Source organism: Cyprinodon tularosa, unplaced genomic scaffold, assembly GCF_016077235.1.
Source record: "Cyprinodon tularosa strain WSP-4 unplaced genomic scaffold, ASM1607723v1 ctg796, whole genome shotgun sequence".
NCBI lineage: Eukaryota > Metazoa > Chordata > Actinopteri > Cyprinodontiformes > Cyprinodontidae > Cyprinodon > Cyprinodon tularosa.
This window is the reverse complement of record NW_024039558.1, coordinates 555,001-579,849: the sequence shown is the minus strand read 5'-3', so window position 1 is coordinate 579,849 and position 24,849 is coordinate 555,001. Positions and strand designations below refer to the sequence as shown.

Sequence of the window (24,849 nt, the reverse complement as noted above, 5' to 3'; positions counted from 1 at the left end):
CTGTTTTTATGGCAGGCTGATAAAAAACAGAGCTGTGGCCTTTTCAGGTGGAGGGCAGCAGGGAGCCGAGCTGTCCGTCTGAAAACAGCAGAATCAATCTGATTGAACGTGTATCTTAAGTTGATTGTGTTCCCTCTGCCCCGTCTCTAAGCTCTAAAGCTTTTTAAAATTGGCTTTGTAATTGATTATGATTGATGATGTATTTTATCTTAACTGACTGACTGGGTTTTTAGATTCATATTCTGACGATTGCAGTTCAGCTAAAGCTCGTTAATCGGATAACGATGGAAATCAGCCGTGCCGAAGCAGGACGGTGCATTTAGACCCACGGCGGGGGATTTATGTAGCATGATGGGGAAGATTCTTAGTCATAGTCATCTAAAAAAGTTAAAAAATCAATCCAATGGACTTTGTTTCCAAGTTTGAAGACGTTTCTCTTCCATCCAGGAAGATTTTTCAATTCCAAATGTCAGAAATAGCGTTTAGTTCCAGGTTTTATCCAGCAGCCCAACAAAGCCTGGTTTTAGTTTAGAAAACATGCAAATAGAAACGGATGAACGGGTCCCCCCCTTTGGAATGGGGGTGGTTTGGCTTCTTTGTTAGCCTGCAATGCCCCATACCTGTCTATGTCTCTGAAAGGAGGGTCGTTAGAGGGAATTGTTGGCCTGGATGAATAGGCGGGGTCTTCTGTTCCCCTGTAAAGGGGTTACGATGACAGCGGGAAGGAATCAACTCTATATTTCTGCATGATTCTTTCCCGCTATCATTGCAACTCCAGCGGTCGACGTTTAGGATTTTTACCACTTGCCCTTTGGGCCACTGACTTTCACATTTCATTTGCCCAGAAACAATTTTTACGTGCCCAGTATAATGTTTGATAAATATAGTTCCTAACATTCATTTTTGTATATATATCAATGAAACATGTTTGTTTTTTAAATGTTCTTTGTAATTCAGTATTTTTTAAGTTTCCAGGTTCCTGGTGTGTATCTGCATGCGTCAGATAATGAACTCCAGCCTACATTACCGTGTTAACATGCTTTTCAATCCTTCCTGCACATTCTTTTCAAACTAAACTTTGCTTTAAACTGTTGTGTGCTTGGAAAAATATAAATTGTAATGTTAAAAATCTAAAAAAAACTTGACAGGTTAAAAACTTACACTACTACTACTCACCAATCTAACAGGTTTAGCTCTATAACATTTAAATGCACCACTCCAATGTCTAAGAGAAAAAAATTAATGAACATTTTTTAATGTATGACCTGCATCACTGTACAGAAGGCTGCCATATGATAGAAATATTTACACTGTGCACATATAATTATTATTATTTTCCTAATCCCTGACTGATCATTTTTAATCTAGCGTGTATTATAGTATAGATTAAATTCATCATCCAGCTGCTGCTCTGCAGAATTCTCTCCCCAAGAGCTGAATCACGTCATCTAGCGGAAAATCACGCGGCTTTTTCAAATCATGCGAGAATGTGTACAAAACAACAAAGATGGCAGCGGCAACGCTTGTGGGTCGTTTTCAGCGAATGTCGGTGATTTTAAAGTAATTTTGAGTGATAAATAGATTTTTTTTTTGCGCCGGGTGAGTGCAATGATCGCAAAAAACTCCCATGCCAGGCCAGCAATTCCCTTCAATTCCCATTGACTGTCCTCCCTGCTGCCCTCTGGGAACAGACTTCAAAGCATCCGATGCAGGTTCAGCAGATTCCACAACAGTTTCTTCCCCGCTGCCATTAGACTGCTGAATGTTATATAAAATGGGTTATTTTATTATATGTTATTATCAAAAAATGTAAATTTTACAACAGTAAATATACACTCATATGTTTATATTACTTTTTTTCTGTACTTTTTACTGTTTTCAAGGCTGCACTTTAAAAAAATGAAATAATGAAATTTCTTTTTGTTTATAGTGGTGTAAACAAAATGACAAAATAAGTCTGTCTTCTGATATTTTGAATTTAGAACAAAAAGCTTCCTGGATGGGAAGTGAAACGTCTTCAAACTGGGAAATAAAGTGCAGTGGATTGTTTTTAACCTTTTTCGAATAGTTTGCGTACGTAGTACTGCTATGCAGACGGCACGGGGAAGCGGGCGGCGGTGAATCCTCACTGCGTGGACAGAGCAGAGCGGCGGCTGCTGACGTAAATAAATCGGAACCTTTCTTTGAAATGACCCTGCAGCCACTGAGGGATCGGATTTAACGCAGGTTAAAGAATGGAAGCTTTTTTTAAGTCAAAATGGAAATGAGAGGAAATAATGTTAACAAACGATGGAATAAGGAATAATTTGCAGAGGTTTTAATTTAGTCTTAGGACTGTTCATCATCCTCCCTTACCTCCAGCTCCAGTCTGTCACTGCTGCTCTCTGTGGGGGGGGGAATACCAGGAAGTAGTTTGCTCCACTAGGAAAGAACTGGATAAATCTGCTGCTGGTTTTAAAGTAAAAAATATGAAAAAATCAGAATGTTTTATTTTACGGCTTTATTTGATTGATTCTGCTGTCTCAGTAGGGCTTGGGCGTCATGACGTAATTACTTTGCGTGGCCGCCATGTTGAATGCCTCCTTTACCGCGGCTCAGACTACCGCGTACTGTACTCCCTCTCAGCCATGTTTTAATTTGATTAATTTCACCTTAACTTGGTTTCATCCATGGTAAACCGTTGCTGTATTGTGGGCTGTAACAGCTCAACACATGATCGCCATGGAAACATAGAAAATGGGTTAACTTTCCACCGCTATCCTGCCTGGAGGCGTAACCACGGAGACCAAGCGTCAGAGATAAAGCGTTTTTCTCTCTACTTCTACGTCTCTTCATTCAACAACAACGTTGTATCAGAGCTATGTTAACGTTCGCGTAGCAATCAACATGGCCGCCACGTCCCACAATGCAACGCGGATCCCGAGCCCTGTTACTTTGAAAGCAATGATCGGCTCATAGATAAAGTAAAATGTATGTTTCTCTGATAACTAGGAAGATGTAGTGAATAAGATGAGTTACCTGCAGCCAGGCTCGGACTGGGAACCATTTTTAGCCTCGGTATTTTTTCGTCTACACTGGCCCGCTTACGTTAGCCTTTAGATGCTAAACCCCATCATGAACTGCAACATATTTCTGCTAAATATTTAAACATAAATTAGCTACATTAGCAGCTAGCTGCGGCGTATTCATCTCTCCTGTGACCGTCTTTCTGCAGTAAATGATTTAAGGAGCGAACGGGTCTGATAGAAACGGATCCGATAGAAGAGACGGTTTTCTTTTGGCCTGCGGTGATGTTAGCTTAGCGGAGGGATGTGTTATTACCACACGTCTGAGGCTCCACGCATCCATCGCTCTGTTCCTGCATTAGAGGGAGACGCTGACACCCCCCCTCCCCCCTGTGTGAGAGATGTGGATGGTGCTTTAATGGATCAGCTGATGGAAACCAGACACTCTGAACATCTAAACATGTCTGACCCTGAGTGGTTACCGCGGCGACCATCAGACTTTAGTTAAACAAACTCTGTTCAGGAGAACCAGAGCTTCCCAGATAAACAGAGTCAGATTTTAGCTCCATCAACCATCCCGGGAGCTGCTGGGTGAAATGGTGACGATGAAGGACGGCGGCGTCCGTTCAAGGTTGATGCTTCAAAGATCCGCTCACAGTCAGAGGTCTCACTCCGTTATGGAGGAGGATTTCTGTGGGCTTTATTTTGGTGTCTGGTACCTGAAAAATGATGCAACGTTTGTTTTATTTGAGCGTTCTGTGTCCAAACAGGAAACGACCCCAGGTGTGAGAACAACCCCCCCCCCCCCCCCCCCCCCCCCCCCCCCCCCCATTTCTATTCTATTCAGTTTATTTCTCCAATTCACATCAGGTCATCTCAGGTCACTTTCCAGTTCACCAGATCATCCAGTCAGATTGATTCAAAGTTTTCTATCTAAGGAAAACCAGCTGATTGCATCGACTCATTGACTCTTCAGCAATCCCTCACACTAAGCATGCTTGTAGCGACAGTGGAGAGGAAAAACTCCCTTTGAACAGGAAGAAACCTCCAGCAGAACCAGGCCAGAAAAAACCCGTAATATGTAGCCAACATTTGGAAGAAGAATGTTTTCAAGATGACTTGGATAATAGCGCGCTGTGACAAACACCAGATACAGCACTGGGACTTGATCAACAGCCGATACCGCACCGTGAGAAAGGAGCCAATGGGAGCGCGGCGGCTGCATATCATGTGATCTTGCTGCGTAGAACGATCAGGATCTCTGTCAATAGCAGCTGAGTCAGAACCGTCCAGCATCTCCAGAGAGTTCTGCCTGGAGCTGCAGCCATCTTTAACCCGGCGACGCTCAGGTTTACATACGGACAGTGAAGGCAGCATGGCCACCATGCTAACTGTTAGCGGCTGAGGATTGTAATTACAGAGAGCCCGATCCGTCCCAGAAACAAGATCCGTTCTGCTCCATCGGCTCATTTAAGCATCCAGATATACATCCGGGTTACCCTCGATTTTATTTTGTTAAATGACCTAAACTATGTTTTTCCCTCCCCAAAAATAGTAAACGTACTAAAATATAATGTGTTAAAGGTTAATTATGTATTTCCTGAGAAAATAAATTCCTTAAAATCCTTTCTGTTTTATGACTCTGTTCCCGATCTGCAGCAGAAATGGGATCCTACGCTACTTCCAGGAGCTAACTCTTTGCTTTGGATTTAAACATAAATCTATTTTTTTGAGTTTTATTTTTTCCTTATTGTGTAAAGGGATAAACCAATCTGACGTCTTGTGCGTTGTATTGACCATAGGTATGCTGATCTGACAGAACAGCAGGTGTATTTAGCAGCAGATTAAATCGGAGCTGTCACTTTAAGAATATTTGCTAAATTAAAGCGAATCTTTAAGCTAAATTAAAGTTATACGTCTCTCTTATTGGGCTCTGCGGAGCCTTTGAGTTAACTCCTCTCTGTAGTCGGATCTAAAGGTTCTTCTGGGTCATTTTATGCGGTTTGGTGATAAAGGGATGGTTTGTCTCCTGTTTTATTATACTTTCGTTTATTCTTAAATATTCGTCTCTTTTTTTTTTTTTTTCTTTATATTATAAAAATGAAACCCTCTCTGTGGGGCCGCCAACAAAGCCTCTTTGTGCTGCAGCTTCCTGCTGCCGGCGGCTTCAGGCAGGTCCGATAACGAGATGCTCAGAGATTAGAGCCGGGCCAGATGGGCCATGGAGGTCCGTCACAGACGGCTGCTGTGACGTCAGGTCCAGAGGGGAAAGGTCAGAGGTCAGAGTGCTCCTAGGTGACATCTCCCAGAACCGGGAGGATTCCCCTCTAATGCAACCAGCTGAGGTGATGTCAGAACCACAGCGGGTTGAAGTCAAAGCGAAGATGAAACATGTTCTTCTATCATTCCCTGAAGCTTCTTCATGTTCTGGGTCCATGGTAGAACCACTCTGGGTCGATTCTGATCGGACAACCAAACATTAAGGAGGCCCAGGCTGGGACCGGTAATCTGTGATACCCTGGTGGGCCGGTCCTCCTTAAATCATAGCAGCTCCAACACCAAAGCTCCTACATGTCGCAGTACACTGAAAAAATGATCTAGAAATAAGTGAAAATGCCTTAAATTAAGTGAATTAAGATAGCTTCCTGCTTCCTTTGTTCTTCCTTACGGTAGGAAGCTTCCTGCTTCCTTTGTTCTTCCTTACGGTAGGAAGCTTCCTGCTTCCTTTGTCCTTCTTTACGGTAGGAGGCTCCCTGCTTCCTGCTTCGTTTGTCCTTCCTTATGGAAGGAAGCTTCCTCTTCCTTTTTCCTTCCTTATGGAAGGAAGCTTCCTCTTCCTTTTTCCTTCCTTACGGAAGGAAGCTTCCTGCTTCCTTTTCCTTTGTCCTTCCTCATGGAAGGAAGCTTCCTGCTTCCTCTTCCTTTGTCCTTCCTTACGGTAGGAAGCTTCCTGTTCCTTTGTCCATCCTTATGGTAGGAAGCTTCCTGTTTCCTCTTCCTTTGTCCTTCCTTACGGCAGATAGCTTCCTGCTTCCTTTGTCCTTCCTTACGGCAGATAGCTTCCTGCTTCCTTTGTCCTTCCTTACGGTAGGAAGCTTCCTGCTTCCTTTGTCCTTCCTTATGGAAGGAAGCTTCCTGCTTCCTTTGTCCTTCCTTACGGAAGGAATTTTCCTGCTTTCTCTTCCTTTGTCCTTCCTCACGGAAGGAAGCTTCCTGCTTTCTCTTCCTTTGTCCTTCCTCACGGAAGGAAGCTTCCTGCTTCCTCTTCCTTTGTCCTTCCTCACGGTTCCTCGCTGATGTCATGAGCTGGGCTTAAATCATAAACATAACGCTGAGAAGCTGTTCCTCAGCTCCATCGTGGAGCTTCTAACGTGTCACATGACTTTAACCCGTTATTCTGCTGTTGCATAAATCCTGTTTCTGGACCCGCCAACATTGATAAAACCATAATTTTTACATTAAATATGTTTTTATTCTGCACCAACAACGAAGCTCCTACATGTCGCAGTACACTGAAAAAATGATCTAGAAATAAGTGAAAATGCCTTAAATTAAGTGAATTTACTCTTAATTTGAGCAGGAAAATAAGTAAGTTTGCCAATAGAATGAGTATTTTTACTCTTAGAATAAGTTAATTAGATAATTTACACTTGAAATAAGCAGTTGTTATGCAGTTGTTTTTTTTTTCTTTTTTTTCAGTGTAAATTATCTCACTAATTGGGTCCAGATCCGGACCCAAACGGATTTAAAACATTTATAAATTACTGATTTTGAACGACAACAGTGTCTAATTTCACTTGTGCCTCTTCTCCTGTTAATACGGTAAAGCCCTGGGGAGCGTCCGGCTCCAAGCTGCACGTGATCCAAATGAGCCAATGAGCTGTCAGTCTGGGTTGCTGCTGCTGCTACTTTTAGACACAGCAGGCAAACCTGTGGCAAGCCGGGCGATGGGAAAGAAGGAGAAGACCATGAGAAAAAGAGAGCAGAGAAAGTGTGGACTGCTGGAAGAACTGCGGTGAACTGGTGAAAGAAAAGTGAAATGGCGTGCTCAAAGATGACCCTGCACATTTAGAGGATGTTTGGCTCAACCTGCTGCTGTGAAGCAGGATTCTCCACCATGAACAGAATCAACAATAAATCTGGATCCAGGCTCAAAATGAGCTCCTTGATATGTGCTTGAGAATGGCTTAGTCTCCGGTTAAACTCAGGTTTAAAGCCTTGCAGGGCAGCCTAAAGCCCACTGCCAACATTAAGACAGAAAAAAGAAAGAAAATAACAAACGCTCAGTTCAGGGGTTTGAGAAAATATGGGAATCAGGAAATTATCTATAAACCAAACTGAACGATTTTTGTTCTCTACTTAAATACTTTTGATTATAAAAGGTAAAAAAATATTTTTTTTTATATTTTCTACTTAAAAAGTCAATGTATAACATGGATCCATAAACGCCTCATTTTATTTCAGTGTTAAATTCTGTTTAAAGTAACAGATTATAATTAAAAACGTCTCCTTTACTGGTTGATTTTCTTTATTCGGACCCACTGGTTTTTAACTGGTTACCTCTGGCCTAATAGATCAATAGACTCTGGTTGAAGTTGGGCCAGGTTTCATATATCCAGGCGGTTTCTGGATGTTTTTTGGGCTGGAAAACGTGAGTCAGTGACGTCTGGCAGCGCTGCTGATGCGGTGAGTTTGGATGTTACGGCGTCCGTGTTTATAACCAACGCCAGTAAAACCGCTTTATAGAAGTCTTGGTGATGGTTGTCCTGCGATTGTGAAAATTGATCCACAACCGTTGTTTGACTGGGTGAAATTCGTTCCCAGTCCTCGCTTGATGAGGCCTAACTGATGCTGATTGGCTCAGAGCAGAACTTCCAGAAAGTTCTGCGTCTGTCCCGCCTTCTCCTCCCTGTGGGAAGGACCTGAACCTCCTGAGCTGGAGAACCAGCAGCTCTCCAGGGTTCTGAAGAACCTGATTAAAATGGCTTCCACAGCTCCTCCGCCTTCGTATCTCTGCAGCTTCTCCTGACTGATCGGTGCTTCCAGGTTTTTCCTACGATCTACGGAGAGCCTGAAGGCACCTGGTGGACCGCAGCCTGATCTGGAAGCTTCCTGCTGGCTGAGACCCGGTCGGCTGTGATGGACGGTCCAGAGAAACTCTCTGTGTCGTCAGTGAGGCCAGCTGTCTGCCCCCCCCCAGCCAGCGGTCCGCCTGTCGATCCCCTCCGCTCAGCAGGCTAATTAACTAAGTGCTGATCTTTCACTGCCTCTTTGTCCCGCCGTGGTGGGGGGGTGAGGGGGAGTCAGAGGGTTAATTGTTCTGCTCCTTCCTGTGCGTCTCGGCTGCTGGGCTGGAAACTTTCTAACCGGTCCGACCCAAACTTCCCACGTCAGCGTTATTTTCAGCACCGCTCTGAGGAGAGGTCCGGTTCTGCTCCGCTCTCATAAAACTCCAGGTCTGGACTTGGATTAGGCCGTCTGTTTTCCCCTCCGTGGTTCTGTCCCAGACCCGCTGCTGAGTTCTGTCCCGGTTTGGTTTTCATGTTGTAGCGGCGATGAATCCGGTCCCTATCAGAACCGGGTCTAAACGGGTCTCAGTGAGTCAGACTCTATCAGACCCAGTTCGACCCGTTTTTTAAAATGTTTAATTTCCCCAAGAATCTACAGCTTAGTCTATATATGTGGTTCTGACCCGGTTGTGAGCCTTTCTGTCTCCTATCTCGTTATGGTTCTGGAGAAACTGGACCTGAAGGTTCTGGTTATGCAGTCAGAACCTTGCAGACCCATTAGGCCCAGTTTGAGGCTCCACGGCCATTTTCTCTGTGATCTGATTTGATCCGATTCGGCTTCAGACAGAACCGGATCAGAACCCCTCTGCACCGATCCTACACACATCGACCCAAACACGCTGCTGGTTCCGACGGTTCTGTCTGCGGGTCTAGAAGCCTCCAGACTTCCTCTTAGACAGAACCTCTGTTTGGGTTTTTGGGATCCGTCTTATGTAGAACTTTACAAAATGTAGAAAAGTTCTGGTTCTTCTCAGTCCAAGTCAGAACCACATTTTCAGCTCAAACCCAGAATATTCTGGCTGAAACAGGTCTAAGTCCCCAAAAGTCCAGTTGAGTGAAACCTTTCTGGTTCTCATAGCTTCTGGTTTTGGATCAGCAGCCTTTAGGACCTGGACCAGGTAGGAGCTCAGACCCGGATAAGTCTAACAGCAGCCACTTCCTGCTTATAGTCCGTCCAGCATCCTCGGGTTCTGATGGGTCCGTTCTCTGGTGCTGCCGGTTCTGTTGGAGTGGTTCTGGATCTGAGGATAGTTCAGGATTTTTCGGGTCAGGTAGACTTGTTTCCGGACCCTGAATCCAACAGGCATCAGGGTCTGGTTCTGGTCCGGAGGTCTGGATGTCTCCATGTTTCATCGTGGAAAATATTTAATGTCCAGCTGTTGGTTCCGGTTGGTTCTGGTCAGTGGGTCGACCCAGTAGTTGGTTCCTGTGAGTGTTGATTCTGCATAGAACCCAATAAAACCAGAACCCAGTTCAGTAGAAATAGTGGACTGGTTCTGATGGGGCAGACTGGACTGGGCCGGTGATCTGGACCTGGTTCTGGTTTAATGTTCATCCTGACTGATGCTCATCATCATCATCATCATCATCATCATGATGCTGATGTTCTTCATAACGGATCATTCAGCAGAACAGGCCAGAACCTCTTTGGACTTTGTAATTTCTTCACGCATTTATTAAAACATCTTTTATTTATTTATTTATTTATTTATAACGTTTTGAGATATTTTTCCTAATTGAAGCTGAATTGAATTAATTGTAATGGTCTGGCTGTCGATTGCCACGTCTGCTAACGCTAATTGTCCTTCGTTACGGAAGGAAGCTTCCTGCTTCATTTGTCTTTCCTTATGGAAGGAAGCTTCCTGTTTCCTCTTCCTTTGACCTTCCTTAACAGCAAGCTTCCTACTTCCTCTTCCTTCGTCCTTCCTTGCGGTAGGAAGCTTCCTGTTTCCTCTTCCTTTGTCCTTCCTTAGTGAAGGAAGCTTCCGGCTTCCTCTTCCTTTGTCCTTCCTTACGGAAGGAAGCTTCCTCTTCCTTTGTGCTTACTTACTAAGGAAGCTTCCTGTTTCCACTTCCTTTGTCCTTCCTTAGTGAAGGAAGCTTCCTGCTTCCTCTTCCTTTGTCCTTCCTCACGGTAGGAAGCTTCCTGCTTTCTCTTCCTTTGTCCTTCCTCACGGTAGGAAGCTTTCTGCTTCCTCTTCCTTTGTCCTTCCTCACGGTAGGAAGCTTCCTGCTTCCTCTTCCTTTGTCCTTCCTTATGGAAGGAAGCTTCCTGCTTCCTCTTCCTTTGTCCTTCCTCACGGTTCCTCGCTGATGTCATGAGCTGGGCTTAAGGCCCCGTCCACACGAAGTCAAAACGAACACGAAACGCTAATATTTCCCAGAACGTTTGTCGTAAAGACGGAGACGTAAAATAAATGTGATCGTCCACACGAATGCATGAAAACGCTGCAAAATGTATGCCAGGCCTGTAAGTGGCGCTGTGGTGCCAAAGCAAAAATAAGCGACGAAATGTTGGGCATGCGCACTAATATTTATACATGGTTGCCCTGTGGGTCCATTTTCGTGGTTCAGTCAAATTCAGGTGCTGAACTATGTCGTCGATATTGCTCTGTTCTTCCTGGAGATATTCCAGAAGAAGAAGATTCTGTTGTAAGCCCGACAGCAGGGTGAGTAGCATTAGCAGCAACCGTTCAACACAGTACGGCGCCATTGTTGTTGTGATACTGTGCGTGTTTAGAGGCGACGCTATGACGCATGCGTGTAAAAAAAAAATATGCGGTTAGACCGTAAAGATGGAAACGCTAAAACGGCGTTTCGAAATCTTCCCACTCTGAAGGCTGAATAAAAAAAAGATCGTTTACAGACCCCCGAAACGCCGGCTTCGTGTGGATGAGAGGCTGGTTTGGTGAAAAACTTGTGCGTTTAGGCCAGGGTTTGACTTCGTGTGGACGGGGCCTAAATCATAAACATAACGCAGAGAAGCTGTTCCTCAGCTCCATCGTGGAGCTTCTAACGTGTCACATGACTTTAACCCGTTATTCTGCTGTTGCATAAATCCTGTTTCTGGACCCGCCAACATTGATAAAACCCATTTTTTTACATTAAATATATTTTTATTCTGCACCATCACAGACGTTCTGTGGAGGAATTATTTAGTAAAATGAGTCGTTTTGATGATAACCTTGTCTCTGTGACCTTTAACCCCGTCTAAGTGACTCGGACTCTCTGTGTCTCTGCAGACATGAACTCCTGAAGACGAGTCTCCATCAGACCTGCAGTCAGCTCTTCACTCCTCCATCCCTCCTCCTCTCTTCACCATGCCCCCCTCCTCTCTTTCCTCTCCTCTTCCTCTCCTTCCTCTTCTCTCCTTCCTCCTCTTGGTGCCGGCTCTTCCCACCCCTCCCTCCTCGGAGTCCCGCAGGGCGGACTACAAGCCCCCTGACACTTCCTTCACCCACCTGACGGTCCACCAGAGGACGGGCGAGGTGTTTGTCGGCGCCGTCAACCGGGTCATCAAGCTGTCCCCCGACCTGGTGGAGCAGAAGAGTCACGTGACCGGACCGGTGGAAGACAACGCCAAGTGTTACCCGCCCCCCAGCGTCAGGGCGTGCGCTCACCGGTCAGTCTCCACCTGTCTGCCAGCTCACCTGGCTGCCTTTGGTTGTGCTGTCCTGTCTCACCTGTCCCCTGTGTCTCCGCCCCCAGGCTGGACTATACAGACAATGTGAACAAGCTCTTACTGGTGGATTATACTGGGGACAGACTGGTGGCGTGCGGCTCCATCTGGCAGGGGGTCTGCCAGTTCCTCAGGCTGGACGACCTCTTCAAGCTGGGAGAACCTCACCACCGGAAGGAGCACTACCTGTCTGGAGCCAAGGAGCCTGATGGGATGGCAGGTGAGCTGGGCTGCTGAGGGAGGGGGGCTAATCAACCCTCAGAGGGAGCGACAGGGCTGGTTCTAAAGACGGAACCACGGGATGGGTCCATCTGGGCTTCAGGCTTCCTGAACTCCAAACACCTGAAGAACTGCTTCACCTTTAGACTGAAACTGGGTCAGAACCTTTAGAACGGGAAAAAAACCATTCCAGATTTTAAATCTGAGGTTCTCCTTACTTAGAACCCTATAGAACCACACATTTTCTCTTTACGTAGAACCTTGTAGAACCACAAACGTTCTCTTTACGTAGAACCCTGTAGAACCACAAACGTTCTCTTTACGTAGAACCCTGTAGAACCACAAACGTTCTCTACGTAGAACCTTGTAGAACCACAAACGTTCTCTACGTAGAACCGTGTAGAACCACAAACGTTCTCTACGTAGAACCTTGTAGAACCACAAACGTTCTCTACGTAGAACCTTGTAGAACCACAAACGTTCTCTACGTAGAACCTTGTAGAACCACAAACGTTCTCTACGTAGAACCTTGTAGAACCACAAACGTTCTCTACGTAGAACCATGTAGAACCACAAACGTTCTCTACGTAGAACCTTGTAGAACCACAAACGTTCTCTACGTAGAACCTTGTAGAACCACAAACGTTCTCTACGTAGAACCTTGTAGAACCACAAACGTTCTCTACGTAGAACCTTGTAGAACCACAAACGTTCTCTACGTAGAACCTTGTAGAACCACAAACGTTCTCTCTACATAGAACCTTGTAGAACCATAAACGTTCTCTCTACGTAGAACCTTGTAGAACCACAAACGTTCTCTCACGTAGAACCTTATAGAACCACAAACGTTCTCTTTACGTAGAACCCTGTAGAACCACAAACGTTCTCTACATAGAACCTTGTAGAACCACAAACGTTCTCTCTACGTAGAACCCTGTAGAACCACAAACGTTCTCTACGTAGAACCTTGTAGAACCACAAACGTTCTCTCTACGTAGAACCCTGTAGAACCACAAATGTTCTCTCTACGTAGAACCTTGTAGAACCACAAACGTTCTCTCTTAGTAGAACCTTTTAGAACCACAAACATTCTCTACGTAGAACCCTGTAGAACCACAAATGTTCTCTCTACTTAGAACCTTGTAGAACCACAAACGTTCTCTCTTAGTAGAACCTTGTAGAACCACAAACGTTCTCTACGTAGAACCTTGTAGAACCACAAACGTTCTCTCTACATAGAACCTTGTAGAACCACAAACGTTCTCTCTACGTAGAACCTTGTAGAACCACAAACGTTCTCTCTACGTAGAACCCTGTAGAACCACAAACGTTCTCTACATAGAACCTTGTAGAACCACAAACGTTCTCTCTACGTAGAACCCTGTAGAACCACAAACGTTCTCTCTATGTAGAACCTTGTAGAACCACAAACGTTCTCTTAGTAGAACCTTTTAGAACCACAAATGTTCTTTTTACGTAAACCCATGCAGAACCACAAACGTTCTCTTTACGTAGAACCCTGTAGAACCACAAACATTCTCTTTACGTAAACCCATGTAGAACCACAAACGTTCTTTCTATGTAGAACCCTGTAGAACCACAAACGTTCTCTTTACGTAGAACCCTGTAGAACCACAAACGTTCTCTTTACGTAGAACCCTGTAGAACCACAAACGTTCTCTACGTAGAACCTTGTAGAACCACAAACGTTCTCTACGTAGAACCTTGTAGAACCACAAACGTTCTCTACGTAGAACCTTGTAGAACCACAAACGTTCTCTACGTAGAACCTTGTAGAACCACAAACGTTCTCTCTACATAGAACCTTGTAGAACCACAAACGTTCTCTCTACGTAGAACCTTGTAGAACCACAAACGTTCTCTCTACGTAGAACCTTATAGAACCACAAACGTTCTCTCTACGTAGAACCCTGTAGAACCACAAATGTTCTCTCTACGTAGAACCTTGTAGAACCACAAACGTTCTCTCTTAGTAGAACCTTTTAGAACCACAAATGTTCTTTTTACGTAAACCCATGCAGAACCACAAACGTTCTCTTTACGTAGAACCCTGTAGAACCACAAACATTCTCTTTACGTAAACCCATGTAGAACCACAAACGTTCTTTCTATGTAGAATCCTGTAGAACCACAAACGTTCTCTTTACATAGAACCCTGTAGAACCACAAACTTTCTCTTTACGTAGAACCCTGTAGAACCACAAACGTTCTCTTTACGTAGAACCCTGTAGAACCACAAACGTTGTCTTTACGTAGAACCCTGTAGAACCACAAACATTGTCTTTACGTAGAACCCTGTAGAACCACAAACGTTCTTTACGTAGAACCCTGTAGAACCACAAACGTTCTTTACGTAGAACCCTGTAGAACCACAAACGTTCTCTTTACGTAGAACCCTGTAGAACCACAAACGTTCTCTTTACGTAGAACCCTGTAGAACCACAAAGGTTCCCTCTACGTAGAACCTTTTAGAACCACAAACCTTCTCTTTACGTAGAACCCTGTAGAACCACAAAGGTTCCCTCTACGTTGAACCTTTTAGAACCACAAACCTTCTCTTTACGTAGAACCCTGTAGAACCACAAACGTTGTCTTTATGTAGAACCCTGTAGAACCACAAACGTTCTCTTTACGTAGAACCAGAAACGTTCTCTTTACGTAGAACCCTGTAGAACGACAAACGTTCTCTTTACGTAGAACCCTGTAGAACCACAAACGTTGTCTTTATGTAGAACCCTGTAGAACCACAAACGTTCTCTTTACGTAGAACCCTGTAGAACCACAAACGTTGTCTTTACCTAGAACCCTGTAGAACCACAAACGTTCTCTTTACGTAGAACCCTGTAGAACCACAAACGTTCTCTTTACGTAGAACCCTGTAGAACCACAAAGGTTCCCTCTACGTAGAACCTTTTAGAACCACAAACCTTCTCTTTACGTAGAACCCTGTAGAACCACAAAGGTTCCCTCTACGTAGAACCTTTTAGAACCACAAACCTTCTCTTTACGTAGAACCCTGTAGAACCACAAACGTTGTCTTTATGTAGAACCCTGTAGAACCACAAACTTTCTCTTTACGTAGAACCCTGTAGAACCACAAACTATCTCTTTACGTAGAACCCTGTAGAACCACAAACGTTGTCTTTACGTAGAACCCTGTAGAACCACAAACGTTGTCTTTACGTAGAACCCTGTAGAACCACAAACGTTGTCTTTATGTGGAACCCTGTAGAACCACAAACGTTCTCTTTACGTAGAACCCTGTAGAACCACAAACGTTCTCTTTACGTAGAACCCTGTAGAACCACAAAGGTTCCCTCTACGTAGAACCTTTTAGAACCACAAACCTTCTCTTTACGTAGAACCCTGTAGAACCACAAACGTTGTCTTTATGTAGAACCCTGTAGAACCACAAACTTTCTCTTTACGTAGAACCCTGTAGAACCACAAACTTTCTCTTTACGTAGAACCCTGTAGAACCACAAACGTTGTCTTTACGTAGAACCCTGTAGAACCACAAACGTTGTCTTTACGTAGAACCCTGTAGAACCACAAACGTTGTCTTTATGTAGAACCCTGTAGAACCACAAACGTTCTCTTTACGTAGAACCTTTTAGAACCACAAACCTTCTCTTTACGTAGAACCCTGTAGAACCACAAAGGTTCCCTCTACGTAGAACCTTTTAGAACCACAAACCTTCTCTTTACGTAGAACCCTGTAGAACCACAAACGTTGTCTTTATGTAGAACCCTGTAGAACCACAAACGTTCTCTTTACGTAGAACCCTGTAGAACCACAAACGTTCTCTTTACGTAGAACCCTGTAGAACCACAAACGTTGTCTTTACGTAGAACCCTGTAGAACCACAAACGTTGTCTTTACGTAGAACCCTGTAGAACCACAACCGTTGTCTTTACCTAGAACCCTGTAGAACCACAAACGTTGTCTTTACCTAGAACCCTGTAGAACCACAAACGTTGTCTTTATGTAGAACCCTGTAGAACCACAAACTTTCTCTTTACGTAGAACCCTGTAGAACCACAAACGTTGTCTTTACGTTGAACCCTGTAGAACCACAAACGTTGTCTTTACGTAGAACCCTGTAGAACCACAAACGTTGTCTTTATGTAGAACCCTGTAGAACCACAAACGTTCTCTTTACGTAGAACCCTGTAGAACCACAAACGTTCTCTTTACGTAGAACCCTGTAGAACCACAAAGGTTCCCTCTACGTAGAACCTTTTAGAACCACAAACCTTCTCTTTACGTAGAACCCTGTAGAACCACAAAGGTTCCCTCTACGTTGAACCTTTTAGAACCACAAACCTTCTCTTTACGTAGAACCCTGTAGAACCACAAACGTTGTCTTTATGTAGAACCCTGTAGAACCACAAACGTTCTCTTTACGTAGAACCAGAAACGTTCTCTTTACGTAGAACCCTGTAGAACGACAAACGTTCTCTTTACGTAGAACCCTGTAGAACCACAAACGTTGTCTTTATGTAGAACCCTGTAGAACCACAAACGTTCTCTTTACGTAGAACCCTGTAGAACCACAAACGTTGTCTTTACCTAGAACCCTGTAGAACCACAAACGTTCTCTTTACGTAGAACCCTGTAGAACCACAAACGTTCTCTTTACGTAGAACCCTGTAGAACCACAAAGGTTCCCTCTACGTAGAACCTTTTAGAACCACAAACCTTCTCTTTACGTAGAACCCTGTAGAACCACAAAGGTTCCCTCTACGTAGAACCTTTTAGAACCACAAACCTTCTCTTTACGTAGAACCCTGTAGAACCACAAACGTTGTCTTTATGTAGAACCCTGTAGAACCACAAACTTTCTCTTTACGTAGAACCCTGTAGAACCACAAACTATCTCTTTACGTAGAACCCTGTAGAACCACAAACGTTGTCTTTACGTAGAACCCTGTAGAACCACAAACGTTGTCTTTACGTAGAACCCTGTAGAACCACAAACGTTGTCTTTATGTGGAACCCTGTAGAACCACAAACGTTCTCTTTACGTAGAACCCTGTAGAACCACAAACGTTCTCTTTACGTAGAACCCTGTAGAACCACAAAGGTTCCCTCTACGTAGAACCTTTTAGAACCACAAACCTTCTCTTTACGTAGAACCCTGTAGAACCACAAACGTTGTCTTTATGTAGAACCCTGTAGAACCACAAACTTTCTCTTTACGTAGAACCCTGTAGAACCACAAACTTTCTCTTTACGTAGAACCCTGTAGAACCACAAACGTTGTCTTTACGTAGAACCCTGTAGAACCACAAACGTTGTCTTTACGTAGAACCCTGTAGAACCACAAACGTTGTCTTTATGTAGAACCCTGTAGAACCACAAACGTTCTCTTTACGTAGAACCTTTTAGAACCACAAACCTTCTCTTTACGTAGAACCCTGTAGAACCACAAAGGTTCCCTCTACGTAGAACCTTTTAGAACCACAAACCTTCTCTTTACGTAGAACCCTGTAGAACCACAAACGTTGTCTTTATGTAGAACCCTGTAGAACCACAAACGTTCTCTTTACGTAGAACCCTGTAGAACCACAAACGTTCTCTTTACGTAGAACCCTGTAGAACCACAAACGTTGTCTTTACGTAGAACCCTGTAGAACCACAAACGTTGTCTTTACGTAGAACCCTGTAGAACCACAACCGTTGTCTTTACCTAGAACCCTGTAGAACCACAAACGTTGTCTTTACCTAGAACCCTGTAGAACCACAAACGTTCTCTTTACGTAGAACCCTGTAGTCCTCAGGAAGCTGAACCTCTGCCCAGCATTCTGCCAGGATTGTTCTGGACGGAGCGAGTCCCTCAGCATGATGCTGCCGCCTCCATGTCTGGCAGTGGGGACGGTGTTTTCAGAGTCGGACGCAGCACTGATTTTTCCTCATGCACCAGGTCTCGTATGTAGAACCAAACTGGTTCTGATCCAGTTCCTCTGACCGCTCTCTCCCCCTCCTCTGCAGGTGTGGTGGTCGGAGAGGAAGACTGGACGTCCGAGTCCCGCAGGAAGAAGCCGCTGAAAGGCAGCAGCCGCCTGTTCATCGGCGCCGCCATCAACGGGAAGTCGGAGTACTTCCCCACCCTGTCCAGCAGGAAGCTGGTGGCCGACGAGGAGAGCGACCACATGTTCCTGCTGGTTTACCAGGACGAGTTTGTGTCCTCGCAGATCAAGATCCCGTCGGACACGCTGTCCACGTACCCGGCCTTTGACATCTACTACGTGTACGGCTTCTCCAGCCGCACCTACGTCTACTTCCTGACGCTGCAGCTGGACACGCAGCTGACCCAGATGGACGCCGGCGGTGAGAAGTTCTTCACCTCCAAGATCGTCAGGATCTGCTCCAACGACACAGAGTTCTACTCCTACGTGGAGTTTCCTCTGGGCTGCACCAAAGACGGCGTGGAGTACCGCCTGGTCCAGGCCGCCTACAAGCAGAAACCGGGCCGGCGGCTGGCCCAGGCGCTCGGCCTGTCCGAGGACGACGACATCCTGTTTGTGGTCTTCTCACAGGTGACTTTCCCGTGTGGCGTCTCCTTCTGCCGTTCCTCCTCTGTGGGTTTTGAACCAGAGACTCTCTGACTCTATGTTTTGGTTTCCAGGGTCAGAAGAACCGCTCCAACCCGCCCAGAGAGACGGTCCTTTGTCTCTTCACCCTGCATGACATCAACCTGGCAATGAAGGAACGGATCCGGTCCTGTTACCGTGGAGAGGGACAACTCACGTTACCATGGTTACTCAACAAAGAGATTAACTGCATCCACACGGTGAGTAACCCTCACTGACCCTTCCTTCCTTCCTTCCTTCCTTCCTGCAAATCTCAAAGTGAAGAAAAATAAATAAAGAAATAATCAAATGTCAAAAAATAAAAACAAAAATATAAAAATATAAAATTTGAGAAATGGGCAGCGTTTCTCTTAAAACCTTTTCGGATTCAGTTTTCCTTTCTGAGTTGCATTTCATTTAAAATTTCCATTTCCTAAAGGAGTTCCTTGCAACTGAAGGAACAAAATTCCCTCCGTAGAAATGAATCGTATTTCTGGATCCTCTGCTGTTGGTTCCGGCTGATTCTGATTTTCAACAGATTAAATAAAAACAACGTATTTGATTGAACTTTTCTGTTGTGGTTCTTTGGACCTATTATCCGTTCACGCCTCCCTTCACCTTTGCTAACGTTTCCCTCCTAACCGCGGTTCACGGTTTCCAGATTTTCTGTTTTTCTGCGCTTTGAATCAAATCAAATTCCCAGATTGAGCCAGATTCGCTCCACAGGACTTGAAACTGGCTTCTTTTGTCGGCGACGTCTGGAAAAGGAGGAAAAACGAAGCTGAAGGAAATGTGTCTCAGTGTGAGGCCCCGTCCACACGAAGACGAACCCTGGCCTAAACGCACAAATTTTTCACCAAACCAGCCTCTCATCCACACGAAGCCGGCGTTTCGGGGGTCTGTAAACGATCTTTTTTTTATTCAGCCTTCAGAGTGGGAAGATTTCGAAACGCCGTTTTCGCGTTTCCATCTTTACGGTCTAACCGCATATTTTTTTTTACACGCATGCGTCATAGCGTCGCCTCTACACACGCATGCGCGACCAGTATCACAACAACAATGGCGCCGTTGCTGCTCATGCTACTCACCCTGCTGTCGGGCTTACAACAGAATCTTCTTCTTCTGGAATATCTCCAGGAAGAACAGAGCAATATCGACGACATAGTTCAGCACCTGAATTTGACTTAACCACGAAAATGGACCCGCAGGGCAACCATGTATAAATATTAGTGCGCATGCCCAACATTTCGTCGCTTATTTTTGCTTTGGCACCACAGCGCCACTTACAGGCCTGGCATACATTTTGCAGCGTTTTCATGCATTCGTGTGGACGCTCACATTTATTTTACGTCTCCGTCTTTACGGCAAACGTTTTGGAAAAAATCAGCGTTTCGTGTTCGTTTTGACTTCGTGTGGACGGGGCCTGAGTCTGCAGACGGGTTATTTCAGGTCGGGGGTTGATGATGTTCGTATTCACGCCTGTAATGGCCTGCAGTTGTAACCATGGCAACAGGGCAGGGAAACTCTGCCAGCGGCCGGGTTGTGGGGCCGGGACGGAGTCGGGGGAACCGACCATCCGAAAAGACGCAGTCAATCCGCGGACGCTGATAAAAGCCATGAATTATAACAACAGATCTGGGATCAGTTTGTGTTTGCAGGGGGCGGGGCTTATACCCCAGTTCTGACCTGGTTCTTTTGTCACCAACAGCAGGGAGTGTGTGTGTGGGGGGTGTGTGTGTTCATGCGTGGATGTTGGGATAGAATATGGCATTGTGGAGTGTGTAAGACACAGTCAGCCTCATTCTTCATCAGGCTTCAGCAGCAGGCTTCCTGTCTGCTCAACAGGCCACAATCTGTCCTCTGTGGAGGTGTGTGTTTGAGCAGCCTTTTGTTATGCTTGTGAGGACTCGGCCTCCATTCAGTCCTGCAGCTCATCAGGTTTTAGCTCATTATAAAGTTGCAGCACCATCGGCTGAGATCAGAGAACTTTGTGAAATTATTGGTATGTCACTGCAAAGGATAAACAACAACAGCAGGCTCCAATTATATGATATAACAAAATAAATTTAAACCTCTGTGAACTTATTTTTAACACATATTCATTAAATCATCATGGCTTTTATCTCATAATATAACAAGAAACTATTAAAAATATTGGAAGCGTTTCACGTCTGAATTTGTGCTAAGCTAAAATGAACCAAGCTACATTAGTCAATAATGCAATTAGCTAAACCCAGAAAAGTAAACAAAGTTCAGTTCAATAAAAAGTAAAATTAACAGAATAAAATAGTATGAGCTAAGATAGAAATAGATAAATAAACCTGAGCTAAGCTAAGATATGGTAGAAAAAATAAAAAATAAGCTAAGGTATTCTAGAACAGAATAAGATGAAATAAGCTAAGGTAGGCTAAAACAACATAGCTAGATTGTTAGCTAGAAGTTTGGCCTGTAAATAATACACTTGAGCTAAGCTAAGGTATTCTAGAACAGAATAACATGAAAAAAGCTAAGGTAGGCTAAAACAACATAGCTAGATTGTTAGCTAGAAGTTTGGCCTTTAAATAATAAACTTGAGCTAAGCTAAGGTATTCTAGAACAGAATAAAATTAAATAAGCTAAGGTAGGCTAAAACAACATAGCTAGATTGTTAGCTAGAAGTTTGGCCTTTAAATAATAAACTTGAGCTAAGGTATTCTAGAACAGAATAAAATGAAATAAACTAAGGTAGGCTAAAACAACATAGCTAGATTGTTAGCTAGAAGTTTGGCCTTTAAATAATAAACTTGAGCTAAGGTATTCTAGAACAGAATAAGGTGAAATAAGCTAAGGTAGGCTAAAACAACATAGCTAGATTGTTAGCTAGAAGTTTGGCCTTTAAATAATAAACTTGAGCTAAGGTATTCTAGAACAGAATAAGGTGAAATAAGCTAAGGTAGGCTTAAACAACATAGCTAAATTGTTAGCTAGAAGTTTGGCCTTTAAATAATAAACTTGAGCTAAGCTAAGGTATTCTAGAACAGAATAAAATGAAATAAACTAAGGTAGGCTAAAACAACAAAGCTAGATTTTTAGCTAGAAGTTTGGCCTTTAAATAATAAACTTGAGCTAAGGTATTCTAGAACAGAATAAGGTGAAATAAGCTAAGGTAGGCTAAAACAACATAGCTAGATTGTTAGCTAGAAGTTTGGCCTTTAAATAATACACTTGAGCTAAGCTAAGGTATTCTAGAACAGAATAACATGAAAAAAGCTAAGGTAGGCTAAAACAACATAGCTAGATTGTTAGCTAGAAGTTTGGCCTTTAAATAATAAACTTGAGCTAAGCTAAGGTATTCTAGAACAGAATAAAATTAAATAAGCTAAGGTAGGCTAAAACAACATAGCTAGATTGTTAGCTAGAAGTTTGGCCTTTAAATAATAAACTTGAGCTAAGGTATTCTAGAACAGAATAAGGTGAAATAAGCTAAGGTAGGCTAAAACAACATAGCTAGATTGTTAGCTAGAAGTTTGGCCTTTAAATAATAAACTTGAGCTAAGGTATTCTAGAACAGAATAAGGTGAAATAAGCTAAGGTAGGCTTAAACAACATAGCTAAATTGTTAGCTAGAAGTTTGGCCTTTAAATAATAAACTTGAGCTAAGCTAAGGTATTCTAGAACAGAATAAAATGAAATAAACTAAGGTAGGCTAAAACAACAAAGCTAGATTTTTAGCTAGAAGTTTGGCCTTTAAATAATAAACTTGAGCTAAGGTATTCTAGAACAGAATAAGGTGAAATAAGCTAAGGTAGGCTAAAACAACATAGCTAGATTGTTAGCTAGAAGTTTGGCCTTTAAATAATACACTTGAGCTAAGCTAAGGTATTCTAGAACAGAATAACATGAAAAAAGCTAAGGTAGGCTAAAACAACATAGCTAGATTGTTAGCTAGAAGTTTGGCCTTTAAATAATAAACTTGAGCTAAGCTAAGGTATTCTAGAACAGAATAAGGTGAAATAAGCTAAGGTAGGCTTAAACAACATAGCTAAATTGTTAGCTAGAAGTTTGGCCTTTAAATAATAAACTTGAGCTAAGCTAAGGTATTCTAGAACAGAATAAAATGAAATAAACTAAGGTAGGCTAAAACAACAAAGCTAGATTTTTAGCTAGAAGTTTGGCCTTTAAATAATAAACTTGAGCTAAGCTAAGGTATTCTAGAACTTATCAAGCTAAGATAAGCGTAAGGGAGATAAGCTAATAAAAGCCTAATAATGTAATAAATAATGTAAGCTAGCAGAAGCTAGGATGAGTGAGAAAGGGAAGCTAATGAATGCTAAAAAAGTAATAAATTATGATAAACCAATAAGTCAAGCTAAGCTAAGGTGAAATGTTTGCGTTTAGTCTCACATCCGCTCCTTAATCTTTGCAATAAATTGATCAATTACAAAGATAAAAACTGCAATGAATGAGTTTCTTCTCTACAGCTAATTAGCTAAATAATGCAAAATTTCCTGTTTCTGAAATTAACTGGTTGGAGCTAAATGTCCATTTTGTTTCTGTCAAATTGTGCGAACTTAGGGGTTTATTAGAATATGAAGAACAAATGGGAAATGCTACGTCTTTATGAGACGATAAAGATGGCCGCTCACACTGAGCCTGGTTCTGCTGGAGGTTTCTTCCTGTTCAAAGGGAGTTTCTCCTCTCCACTGTCGCTACAAGCATGCTTAGTGTGAGGGATTGCTGAAGAGTCAATGAGTCGATGCAATCAGCTGGTTTTCCTTAGATAGAAAACTTTGAATCAATCTGACTGGATGATCTGGTGAACTGGAAAGTGACCTGAGATGACATGATGGGAATTGGAGCTATAGAAATAAACTGAGTAGAATTTTGAGGTTCCTTCATGTTTCTGCTATTCAGCTCAGGTCGCTGTAAATGAAAGAAAGAAAAGTCAGCAGAAGGAGAGCTCAGGTTGCTGGAGGAAGGCAGAGAGTTTCGTCTCTATGGCGCTCCGCTGCTTTAACCCGTTAATGATAGGGTGTTAGCCGACCTCTGAGTGTGTGTGCACTCTTTAATAACTCGTCTCCTCCCGGCTTTATCCTCTCTGAACTGTGGGAGGAAAACAGGAAGCTCTCTGACAACCAGAAATTTACCAAGAATGTGATTTCTGTGTTGGTGACGTGTGACCTCCCCCTCCTCTGTGGAGGTTTGGGGTTGGAAGGTTGGAGCTGTGAGGTTCTCGGTGGTCCAGGTGTCTCCTGCTGAGAATCATTGCAGATGACTCAGCTTTGATGATTCATCTGCATGATGGCAGCCCTACCTTTTAACAGTGTTTTCCTGCTGTTAAAAGCTTGGAGTGCTGATATTAAAACATGTTCGTACTTTGAAGCTGAAAATCAGTCTGAATGTGTCATGAAACCCAAATCTGGATACATTGGAAAGCTTTCTATGGTGCTGAGCCGACTGACAGGAAGTGCTTCCATCTGAATGACAGTTTCTTTCTGCTTCTGATGCTTTCCGGATTTCAGAATGGAGATTATTGGATGAAATACTGACCCCTGACTCCTTATCAGCTGTTTAAACCAGCAGCAGATCCAGAGTTTAGCTGCTGGGAGGCAGAATATCTGATCACCCATCCGTTTGTTTCCGCAGCCGAAGCAGATTGGAGACGATTTCTGCGGCCAGGTGCTGAACCAGCCGCTGGGAGGCCTGAGGGTGATCGAGGGACACCCGCTGTACGAGGACCGCACCGAGGGGATGGGCGCCGTGGCGGCCTACACCTACGGAGAACACACTGTGGTGTTTGTGGGAACCAGGAGCGGACAGCTGACCAAGGTAGGATGGATGATGGATGGATGGATGATGGATGGATGATGATGGATGGATGATGATGGATGGATGATGGATGGATGGATGATGGATGGATGATGGATGGATGATGGATGGATGGATGGATGATGGATGGATGGATGATGGATGGATGATGGATGGATGGATGGATGATGGATGGATGATGGATGGATGGATGATGGATGGATGATGCATGGATGGATGATGCATGGATGGATGGATGGATGATGGATGGATGATGGATGGATGATGGATGGATGATGCATGGATGGATGATGGATGGATGCATGGATGGATGGATGGATGATGGATGGATGATGGATGGATGATGGATGGATGATGGATGGATGATGGATGGATGATGGATGGATGATGGATGGATGGATGATGGATGGATGATGGATGATGATGGATGGATGATGGATGGATGGATGGATGATGGATGGATGGATGATGG

General features: G+C 43.8%; 1 protein-coding gene across 1 annotated transcript in view; it reads left to right on the top strand.

Moving 5' to 3' along the window:
- The window catches only part of plxna3 (plexin A3), a 126,894-nt gene that overhangs the window by 8,590 nt on the left and 93,455 nt on the right, over positions 1–24,849 (top strand). Inside the window, exons 2-6 of the mRNA XM_038271217.1 lie at positions 11,317–11,696; positions 11,783–11,973; positions 17,989–18,536; positions 18,626–18,790; positions 24,195–24,377. Of these exons, the coding sequence (XP_038127145.1) occupies positions 11,395–11,696; positions 11,783–11,973; positions 17,989–18,536; positions 18,626–18,790; positions 24,195–24,377 (1,389 nt within the window). The 5' untranslated portion in view covers positions 11,317–11,394. The remainder of the gene's footprint in view (positions 1–11,316; positions 11,697–11,782; positions 11,974–17,988; positions 18,537–18,625; positions 18,791–24,194; positions 24,378–24,849) is intronic.